At 37.9% G+C, this 11,358-nt stretch overlaps 1 protein-coding gene across 1 annotated transcript in view; it reads left to right on the forward strand.

Annotated features, from left to right (window-relative positions):
- The first annotated feature begins 4,408 nt into the window (after positions 1–4,408).
- SCN11A (sodium voltage-gated channel alpha subunit 11) overlaps positions 4,409–11,358 on the forward strand; it is an 84,103-nt gene continuing 77,153 nt past the window's right edge. Inside the window, exons 1-2 of the mRNA XM_051970255.1 lie at positions 4,409–4,697; positions 6,690–6,849. Of these exons, the coding sequence (XP_051826215.1) occupies positions 4,425–4,697; positions 6,690–6,849 (433 nt within the window). The 5' untranslated portion in view covers positions 4,409–4,424. The remainder of the gene's footprint in view (positions 4,698–6,689; positions 6,850–11,358) is intronic.

Here is an 11,358-nt window from a genome sequence, read left to right on the forward strand (position 1 = left end):
GCTAAGTTTGAATTTTATTGCTCTTTACTCTAGTAGGCTTTTCCTTAAAAAAAATTTAAAATCACAAGCAAATTTTCCTTAATCATTGTTCTTAAAACTTAGCAAAGCTCTTAAATCAGCAAACAGACTAGGGGCTGTTTCCAAGACCTCAACCCCCAGAGAGAGGTTTGTTTCACCTTGAATTCCCTTTTCCCATTCCAGAATCCAAAGGGGCTTCTGTGAACTTCCAAGCCCATTTAGTGCTTTTCTCTGCCTTCACAGAGAATACCTAGATATTCCATTCAACCTTCTTTCCTTTAAATGTTAGCACCCTGCTCTTCTATATATATTTTAACTTTCTGAACTTTCAAATCCCTTTCAATCTGTTTTTTTTTTTTATTCATTTCCTTTTTTTTTTTTTTCTTCCTTTCTCTCCCTTTTCTCCCTTTTTCTCACAGGCTGCTGCAGTCAGCCAGAGACAGAGAGAGAGAAAGATTTTTCAAACTTCTTGATATTTTCTAAGCCTGCAACACAGAAGCTGAATTCTTAACCCTTACTCTCCTTTCCCTGAGTGAATCCTTAAGATCTTTAACAAAGATCTGTTCCTTAGAAAGCTTATGGCCCATAACTGAAATGAGGTGGACGAAACTACTCACCAGAATTAGGGGTCCGGACGGCTGCAGGGGTCCACGAGGACGACTTCAGGGGTCCACCTGGTCGAGAGTCCGTTCCTCGAGGCCACGTTGGGCGCCACTTGTCCCGTCCACCGGGACCTCGTAATTCGTGGGGTGTCAAGGAAACGACAAGACCTGCAAGAGAAATGGGCGAGAAGGAGGAGGGAGACTACATTGCGGTGGAAAAAAGTCTCATTTATTGAAAAAAGGAGCTTAGTTATATATGGTTTGACTGCCTGCGTTTTCTGGGTGGGGGGTTGCAATGTAAAGAGAAGAATGTCAGAACACAGATGTGGCTGACATCCTGGGGCATACTCGTTATCTAGTTCCAGGGCGGATATGGCCGACTTCCTGGGGCACACTCGTTATCTTGTCTCAGGAATTTAGGATGTATTGTTTGTTCACAATGTTTTAGCTAACCGTATCAGAGTTTACACACAGGTCTTCACGTTCTTCTTGGCTCTTTGTTTCCTGTCTCCAACACTTGTCTTGCTTTACTTTGCCTTAACCTATAGGTGTCTAACTCTTTCTTGTTAGCCCCCTCCCCCCCTCACCTTTTTTCCTGGTAATATATTTCATTGCTTGCACTTTCCTTGGTTGCTGTAAAAAGGTTTAAAATACTAGTTTTATTTTTCTCTTGTCTGGGTTGTTTACAAAGTAAAAAAAAAAGTTCCTTTCTGTTTTTTGAAAAACTTTTTTTTTGTTAGAAAAATGTCAGTTTTTAAAAATTTAACATTCATCTTTTTTCTTTGATCTCAGATTTCAGGATGTCACTTTGGATTGTTGCTTGAGTTCCTTTGCTCTTTGGGTCTCAAATTATTAATAAATAAAGTTAGCAATTATTAATAGATTAATTAACCAATGACAAATAATAATTAAAATACTAATTGACCCATTTCTCTTTCTGAAGTTTCTGGTGGATGCCAAGGTTTTCTGTTATTCATATATATTTTACTTTATATTTAAATGTCTTTCTCCTGGTTGATTGCAGAATTTATTGTTTTTCATTGAAATTGTTGAATTTGACTCTTATGTGCCTTAGAGTTTGCAACATAAATTTTTTTTTCTTTCTGGAGATGAACTGTGGATTCTTCTGTTGGCAATTTAAAATTTTATGTCTTCAGAAATGTGAGCCTTTTTGTTGTATTCTTTCTTATATGACTGTCACTGGATTTTTTGACTTAATGTGTTTTTCTGGGAGCCCTTTGATCTTTAAGTTCTCTCTCTCTGTATCCTGTCTCTGGGATCAATATTTTCCTACTCTTTTCCACCCTTCATTCAGTTACCATATCCTGTTTCTATTCCAATAGCATCTCACATCCAGCCTCTTCTCTTTATTCAAATGGCCATCATCCAGGCCCTCATCACCTTTGCCAGGACCATTGGAATGACCCCTTAATTGGTGTTCTTGCATCATCTCCCCCTGTTCCAGCTCATTCCCACATGGTTTTGAAAGCTTTCTAGAGAATGGGTTTGCCCATGTCAATCTCCCCCTTGAGATATTCCTGTGGCCTCTGGAATCAGGGGATCAGGATCAAATACAACCCTTCAGTTTAGCATTTAAAGCTCTGCCTAGAAATTAGCCTCAGTCTCTCCTCCCAGGCTTATTGTGTGTCATTTCCTTCATGTACACTATGGTTCAGCCAAGATGTCCTTTGGAGTTTTTTCCCTACTTGACTCTCCATTTTCCTTCTCCATTACTTTGCCCCGAATTGCCTTCCTGTTGGCCTGGAATTCGCTACCTCCTCACTTCTGCATCTTAGAATCTCCGTTTTTCTTCAAGGCTCAGATCAGGGATCACCTTCTCTCTGTCAAGACATTTCTGCTCATTTCCAGAAGCTAATATCTTTCTCCCCAGATCCTTCTATAATTCTATTCTAGAACAGTCTATTTTATGCACTCACATGTGCATTATGTGGTTTCTTCCATTAGAATGCAACTCCATGTTGCCTTTGGGACTTTACATTCCCACAAATTGACATTTGTTGATAGATGACCATTTTATAGATTCCTCACCAATGTGCTTATTCTCCAGAGACACCCCTCAGCATCAGTTAATTAAAAACCGATGTCTAAGAATTGTTTTAATTTGCATTTTCTGATGATTAGACAGCTTGAAAAATTTTCAGGTGGTTATTGATGATTTTTTTGAGAATTTTTTTGGGAAAACTACTTATCAATCGATCAATATGACATTTATTAAGTCTCTGATATGTGACAGGTGGCTAGGTGGTGCAGGGGATAGAAAACTAGACTTGGAATTAGGAAGACATCTTCAAGAGTTCAAATCTGGCCTCAGACATATATTGTGTAACCCTGGGCAAGTCACTTAACCATGTTTGCCTCAGTTTCCTCATCTGTAAAATGAGCTGTAAATGGAAAACCCCAAACTCCAAATGGGGTCATAAAGTATTGGACATGACTGAAAAATGACTGAACAACAATAATATGTGATAGACACTATGCTAGGTGCTGGTGACAAAAAGAATTAAGGAAGCAGATCCTGGCTTAAAGAAACATATTCAGTAGAGGAAAGCAAAACATGTGACTATAAGCATATATGAAACATAAAATAAATACAAGATTGTGGGAGGGGGGATCAGGCAGCTGGGGGATTAGAAAAGGTTTTATATAAGAGGTGACACGAGCTCAGCTTTGAATGACTCTAGGAATTTGAAGAGATGGAATTTTGCACGCTGGCCAACAGGCCTGGAACGCACTGATCCCTTACCAGGCTCCTTTGCCCACCTGGGGAAAGCATGAAGGAGAGCAAGGAAGAATAAGGCTAGAAAGGTCGATTAGAATCAGCTTGTGAGGGGCAGAAGACTTTTTTTTTTCAAAAGGGAAGTGATGAGGTCAGATGTACACTTTAGGCAAATCACTTTGGCACCTGAGTGGAGACTGGATTGGAGAAGGGAGGGACTTGAAGCAAGAAGGTGGATTAGGAGGCTATTTAATAATTCAATAATAACCATTTATTAAATGCTGGGAGGCACTGGGCATGTGAAAAAAAAGACAAAAAATTTCCCTGACTACATAGAACTAAGTACTGAGGGTGAAGAGTCCTCCAGTGCACATGGAGGTGTGTTCAAAATAAATATGAAGTGCTTTGTGATGAGGAGGCTGGGGTAGGGGGTGGAAGGGTGGATTGAGAAATGATTTCATTCACGTGGATGTTGGAAATTTAGTTGCATCTCGGAGAAGACTTGGGATTCTTAGAGATGGAAATGTAGAAGAAAGGGTGATTTTGAGGACCACGTGAAAGGGGGGAAATGGGGCTAGAGAGGAAAAATATTGTGAAGAGAGAATCAACCAAACTTGGTCACTGATTAGGGATAAGCAGTGAGGGAGTGAGGAGTTGAGGATGATTCTAGGATGGTTCTAGCTTAGGCTTGGTGAATGGAAGGATTATGACAACTTTGACAGATGTAGGGGAGTTTTTAACAGGGTTAGATGGAGGAGGGGAAGATGTTTTGGACATATTAGTGCTTTGCATATACTCACCTGAAAATGTTCATTAACCATTAGATGAACTCAGGCAAGAACTTTTGAATATTGTTAGTATTTAGCAAATGATCACAACGGGTCTCACTTTCCCAAGTATTGCCTTATTGATTTTGGATATTAGAATGTTATCAGAAATCATATGTACAAAATCCTTTCTCCTAGCTGTTTCTTTTCTTTTTATCCTGGAGACATTTCATATTGTGGGTAGATCATGTTTTATTTTACCTTCGAGTCCTCAGTGCATCATTTCTCTTTGTCTCGAAGATGAAACCAGGAGAAAAGATGGCCTGCCCTGTGATCTTCCCAGATGCTCGCAACTTCCATCATTTCACTCCAGATTCCCTGCTTATGATCGAGAAACTTATTGCCGCAGAGAAACTGAAGAAGAAAGCCAAAGAGCCAGCTTTAGAAACCCCTCCTCAGCCTCAGCTTGACCTGAAAGTATCCAGGAAGTTGCCCAAGATTTATGGGGACATTCCTCCTGAGGTTGTGGGGAAGCCTCTGGAAGACCTTGATCCTTTCTCTGTGAACCACAAGGTGTGCCAAGGGAGAGCCCTAGGGGTAAAAGGGTTAAGACAAAGACTCCTATCACTACTATGTTTTTATGATTATGGAATAAATGGTTTGGGGGTTCTCATCCTCATATTTTTAGTTTTGGAGTGTGCCCCCTCTTCTCAGGGTGTTTTTTTGGGTGGAAATCTAGGCTAATAATAGAGGAATAAAGGAGGATAGAGAAGCAAAAATGTGGCTAGTTTCGGTGAAAAGAGAATTAAATTGCAAATCATAAGACTGAGACGCTTAATTCTGGCTTCATAGCTTTCTTTTTGGAGGTAAAAAATTTACAAGAGATGAAAAAACTGTAAGAAAAACAGCAGAGCCTTTAGTTAAAAAAAAAGAAAAAAAATGTGATGGCTCAGAATCTTGCTGTGTATAAAATGGAGATAATAATACCTGTCCTGACCCTTTCATAGTTTTATTCAATCAGTTAATCAGAAAGTATTTGTTAAGTTTTTACTATGTACCCGACACTGAGGACACAAAGATGGAAAACATTTTAATGGGGAAGTCAACATGTACATAAGCATACATACACAAGATAAAAGCAGATTATATAGAAATTAACCTTAGTGGCTGTGGTACTAGCAACTATGGGAATAGAAGAGGTCTCCTGAAGAACGTATCTCTTGAGTTGAGACTTGGAGGAAGCTAGGAATTTTCAGAGGCAGATATAGGGAGGGAGAGCATTTCATGTATAGGATATGGCCAATGTAAAGGTCTGGAGACACCCAAAAGATGGTGTGTCATGTAAGACAAAGAGAAATGTGTATTGCAACTGGTAAAATGCTAAAGAAATATGAATTATTTTCAGCCACTGTGATTTTTAAAATTCAATTTTCTTTTTCTTTTCAATTCCAAATTCTTTTCTTTAATTTATTCCCCTCTCCACTCATTGAAAAGGCAAGAAATGGAATAACCACTATACATATGAAATCATGCAAATAATATTTCTACATCAGTCAAAATTTTTTTTAAAAAGAAAAAAGACCAAAAAAAATGCTTCAGTTTGTATTATGAATCCATCGGTTCTCTATCTAGAGGTGGACAGCAGCATTTTTTTTTTTACCATGAATTCTTTGGAATTGTGGAGGTTCATTGTATTGGTCAGAATTACTAAGTCTCATAATTGATTAGTTTTCCAATTATGTTATTATGGTGAAAATGGTTCTCTTGTTCTGTCATTTCATTTTGCATCCAGATTTTGATCATTTATCATTTGGTGAAGGGCTCTTAATCTTGCAAATTTGGCTCAATTCCTATATATTTGAGATAATATATAATGATATATATTATATGGCATAATATTATATATGTGATGTAATTATCATTAGCAGTGAAATTACAGAGTCCCTCTCCCTGCCACCAGTTTCCTCCTTTTCTAATTTTTGACTGGCAAACTTTTTAAATTTTATGTAATCAGAAGGAATGATTTTGGAGAGAAGATAATGAGTTTCTCTTTTGGACATAGTGAGTTATTGAAGGAAATATTACTAATAATAGCATAAATTAATATCCTTACCCTTTTTCAGTGTAGAAATAGATGGTTACCAAAAGTATTTAGATTAGACTGAAAAGGATATGTGCTCTTAGCAGTAGTTAGCATTTGGTGCAGGGTGTTGAGGGAGATCTTGAAACTACTTCCCTTAAAAACTTCAAGAACAGGATATGTGGACAGTTTTAGGGTAGTTCTGTTTAGAATTTGGAGCTGGAACATGTGATCTCTCAAGCTGATTTCCTGCTCTGTGATTCAAAAGACTGATCAAAGAGTGATTACTCTTCACACGAAAGCTGATGCTTTCTTGGAATCACATCTTTAGGTTGGATGGTCAAGAAATGAAATTGTGCCCAATCTCGGTTTCCATATTAATCGTGTATTCTCACTATCTAGTGCTAAGAAGGTTTTTGATGCTTTCTTTAATTTTCTTTATCACTTCATCCTTACTGATAATCCCTATTGTTTGTGTCTTTCAGACATTCATGGTGTTGAACAAAAAGAGGACAATCTACCGCTTCAGTGCCAAACCTGCCTTATTCATTCTTGGGCCTTTTAATGCCGTCAGGAGACTGGCCATTTATGTCTCAGTTCATTCATATCCTTTCATTAACATTTCTCTCTTTGCCTCCATTACTAGTCAGACATCACCCCTGGTGTTCTAACTGGGTGGCCATGTGCCATCATTAGGAACTCCAGAGGAGGGGGTGATCGAGAATCCACGTGCAAAGTATGAATTTTCAGTCAAATAAGTCATGTGATGGCGTATAACATAGAGCCGGAGGTCGGGAAGTTACATCATGGTAGCCTTGTAGAAGTTACATCATGGTAGCCTTGTACTCATATCCAGGTGGGCTTTAAAAAACATCTCAAAACAACTTTCTACAATATTGTTATTAGCTTCATCAGGGTTGATCAGAAGTCTCACATCTGCTTTCTTTGTGTAAGGACAACAAAATGTCCTGTTTGTTTTTGTTTCTTTTTCTTGGAGCTATATTGAGGAAAGTAGGAGTAATCAATGAGATATTGGGATCACTGCTGGAGGTGAGACACTGCTAACACTTAACATAGAAAAGGCATATTTATTCAGGTTTTATTTTGTTCCTGCTTTCCTTATCAAAGAGAATGATTTTTGCATTGGAAAAAATGTCATCGATACTATGATCATAGGTAGCATTTATATGGCAATTTAGATATATTGTCTCCATTTTGATTCTTCCAACATCCAGTAAGGGAGGTGATATTGTTATCCCTATATTACAGAACACAAATGAGAAATGAGTTGAACCTCCAGGAAAGAAAGGAGAGACTAAGAAAGCATTTAGTTAAGCCCAATGAATTCTAAGTCACCAGAGTTGACCAAAATAGTCCTTGGTCACTGAAAGAGCTGGATTTTCTAAGCTCCCATTGTGATCTTTGAAAACCTGAACCAAATGGTAGATTTAGCATGGATAGGCAAAAGGGCAAATGTTTCTGATTTTCACAAAATAAAATAGGTCAAATTTTAAAGGCAATGGTTATGGAAGATCTAGAAAAGAAGGTATCACCAAAATTCCATATACCTTCATCAAAAACAAATCACATCCAATTAATGTTATTTCCTTTTTTTGTGACAATAGTAGTAGATTGCTTTAAGTCAGGGAAATGCTATAGATATAGTTTACATAAATTGCATTGAAGTGTTTGACAAAGACTCTTAAGCTTTTTTTTTTTTACCATGAATTCTTTGGAATTGTGGAGGTTCATTGTATTGGTCAGAATTACTAAGTCTCATAATTGATTAGTTTTCCATATTAATCGTGTATTCTCACTATCTAGTGCTAAGAAGGTTTTTGATGCTTTCTTTAATTTTCTTTATCACTTCATCCTTACTGATAATCCCTATTGTTTGTGTCTTTCAGACATTCATGGTGTTGAACAAAAAGAGGACAATCTACCGCTTCAGTGCCAAACCTGCCTTATTCATTCTTGGGCCTTTTAATGCCGTCAGGAGACTGGCCATTTATGTCTCAGTTCATTCATATCCTTTCATTAACATTTCTCTCTTTGCCTCCATTACTAGTCAGACATCACCCCTGGTGTTCTAACTGGGTGGCCATGTGCCATCATTAGGAACTCCAGAGGAGGGGGTGATCGAGAATCCACGTGCAAAGTATGAATTTTCAGTCAAATAAGTCATGTGATGGCGTATAACATAGAGCCGGAGGTCGGGAAGTTACATCATGGTAGCCTTGTAGAAGTTACATCATGGTAGCCTTGTACTCATATCCAGGTGGGCTTTAAAAAACATCTCAAAACAACTTTCTACAATATTGTTATTAGCTTCATCAGGGTTGATCAGAAGTCTCACATCTGCTTTCTTTGTGTAAGGACAACAAAATGTCCTGTTTGTTTTTGTTTCTTTTTCTTGGAGCTATATTGAGGAAAGTAGGAGTAATCAATGAGATATTGGGATCACTGCTGGAGGTGAGACACTGCTAACACTTAACATAGAAAAGGCATATTTATTCAGGTTTTATTTTGTTCCTGCTTTCCTTATCAAAGAGAATGATTTTTGCATTGGAAAAAATGTCATCGATACTATGATCATAGGTAGCATTTATATGGCAATTTAGATATATTGTCTCCATTTTGATTCTTCCAACATCCAGTAAGGGAGGTGATATTGTTATCCCTATATTACAGAACACAAATGAGAAATGAGTTGAACCTCCAGGAAAGAAAGGAGAGACTAAGAAAGCATTTAGTTAAGCCCAATGAATTCTAAGTCACCAGAGTTGACCAAAATAGTCCTTGGTCACTGAAAGAGCTGGATTTTCTAAGCTCCCATTGTGATCTTTGAAAACCTGAACCAAATGGTAGATTTAGCATGGATAGGCAAAAGGGCAAATGTTTCTGATTTTCACAAAATAAAATAGGTCAAATTTTAAAGGCAATGGTTATGGAAGATCTAGAAAAGAAGGTATCACCAAAATTCCATATACCTTCATCAAAAACAAATCACATCCAATTAATGTTATTTCCTTTTTTTGTGACAATAGTAGTAGATTGCTTTAAGTCAGGGAAATGCTATAGATATAGTTTACATAAATTGCATTGAAGTGTTTGACAAAGACTCTTAAGCTTTTTTTTTTTTTTTTTTTTTTTTTTTTGAGGAAGAGATGTGAACAAGATGATATTTTATTCTGGTGGAATCAAAATTGATTGATTGGCTAGCTCCCAATAATGATTTGATATCAGCTTGCAAAGAGGGCTCTGCTGAAATATCCCAAGGATCTGTCCTTAGCACTGCGCTAGTTAACATCTGATCAGCAGCTTGGATAAAGGCATTGATGATATACTTAGAAAATTCGCAGATGAGGCAAAATTATGGGCCATCACTAAGGCATGCGTTAATTATCACAGTCCAAAAAGGTCATGACAATTCAGAATGTTGAGCTAAACATCATGAGATAAATATAAATATAAAATCTTACACTCTACAAATACAAAATCTTATAGTTGGGTTAAAAATTGAACTTTACAACTATAATCTTTTATCTAGGTGTTGTTGTTATTATTTTTTTTTACAGAGAAGGAGAGAGGGAAGAAGAGAGGGGGGAGTGAGAGAAAGAGAAAGGGAGGGAAGGAGTAGGGAGAAGAGGGAGAAGAGGGAGAAAAGGAGTGGAGGGAGAAGATGAAAAAAGCTCTTACCATGTGCTAGACAGTGAGCTAAGCAATATAAACAAACAAGACAATCTCTCCCTAAAAGAGCTGATTTTCTCCTGGAGGAAGACAACAGAGAGCAGAGGGAATCCTTGGCAGTTGGTGAGGAGGAGACAGCTTTGAAGAAGTCTGGAGAGTAGTTGTAAATGAAGTCAAGTAAGCTTGGGGCCACTCCCCAAACTGTGGGACAGAGCAGTGGTGTCAAACTCAAAGAGAAACAGATCCCTGCAGCTGCATATTGATTTCGAAAACCACAAATTACCATTGCATTTTGATTTATTTCGTTAACCATTCCCAGTGACATTGTAATCGGATTCTGGGAGGACCTGGGAATTTTGAGTGGCCTCTGCTCTAGGCTATCAGTTGCCTAGCTATTTTCCCCTGTCTTTTCCCTTCCAATAATCTTTCTCTTTGGCTTAGAAAATAAAAATTAATAATATGGAGAAGCTCTGCTTTTTTTCTGATAGTTGTCCTTGTCCTGTCCATCTCAACAGAGAGTCCCATCCTTTCCTTGATTTTTTCTTCACTGATATAGTTAAAGAAAAATGACCTTCTTTTCTTAGATCATTCTGGACATTAGCAGTTCTAACACTATTCTTACAGATCCTGCCATGTCCACATGACATATATTTGTCCCATGTTCTCTGTCTTTGTTTCCACCTTCCATGCCCATCTTTTAGAAGATGAAGTTAATTAATCAGTTCCCCATGCACCTACATTAGGCTTTATTCATTTTTCTTTATCAGATTTATTTCTCTTATATATTTAAAAGTTCATTCTAGGTTGACTTTTTCTATAGAATTTTAGCCCATGGGATCCTCCTTATTTTTTCCGGAGGATTGTTGGAGGTCACTGAAATTTTTTGGATTTAGGAAGAGTATTATTTTTTGCTTTTTAGAAATTCAATTCTTTTATTCCAAGGAGAGACAGAGTTTGATGAAGAGAAGGAGGATCAAGCTAGTGGAAAGCATGAGAGAAGAGAACACAGGCAGACGGGGGCTTTCATTATTCCAGGGGAGGAAGTGCAGTTCTCAGATAGATGAGTGTTGGAATCTTTACAAACTGCTAACTCATTAGAGTTGATAGATTATAGAGCTCTTGCTGCTTTGTCCTTTGCTTCTGCCTCTGTTTTCTTCAGCCTCCAGAGCCAGCACAGTTGAATCTGTCTTGCCTCTGAGAGAGCCTTCTCAATCTTCAGCTGAACTCTCCACTCGTAGCTTCTTCCTCTGAAAACTCACCTGACTGGCCCCTTTGAGGAATTGTGGGATGCGAGAGAGAGGGATTTAGGTTTCTCCCATAGTGCTCTCTGGCCCTAAGAGCTTCAAGGGAGGTGTTAATTCACAGAGTTACCAAGTTTACTTTGTGAGTCTCCCAGACTTGTCAACTCCAATGAGTAAAGGTGCAAACACAAGCATTGTGTCAATTAGTTCTACTTAGTACCTT

Source organism: Antechinus flavipes, chromosome 1 (genome assembly GCF_016432865.1).
Source record: "Antechinus flavipes isolate AdamAnt ecotype Samford, QLD, Australia chromosome 1, AdamAnt_v2, whole genome shotgun sequence".
NCBI classification, from domain to species: domain Eukaryota; kingdom Metazoa; phylum Chordata; class Mammalia; order Dasyuromorphia; family Dasyuridae; genus Antechinus; species Antechinus flavipes.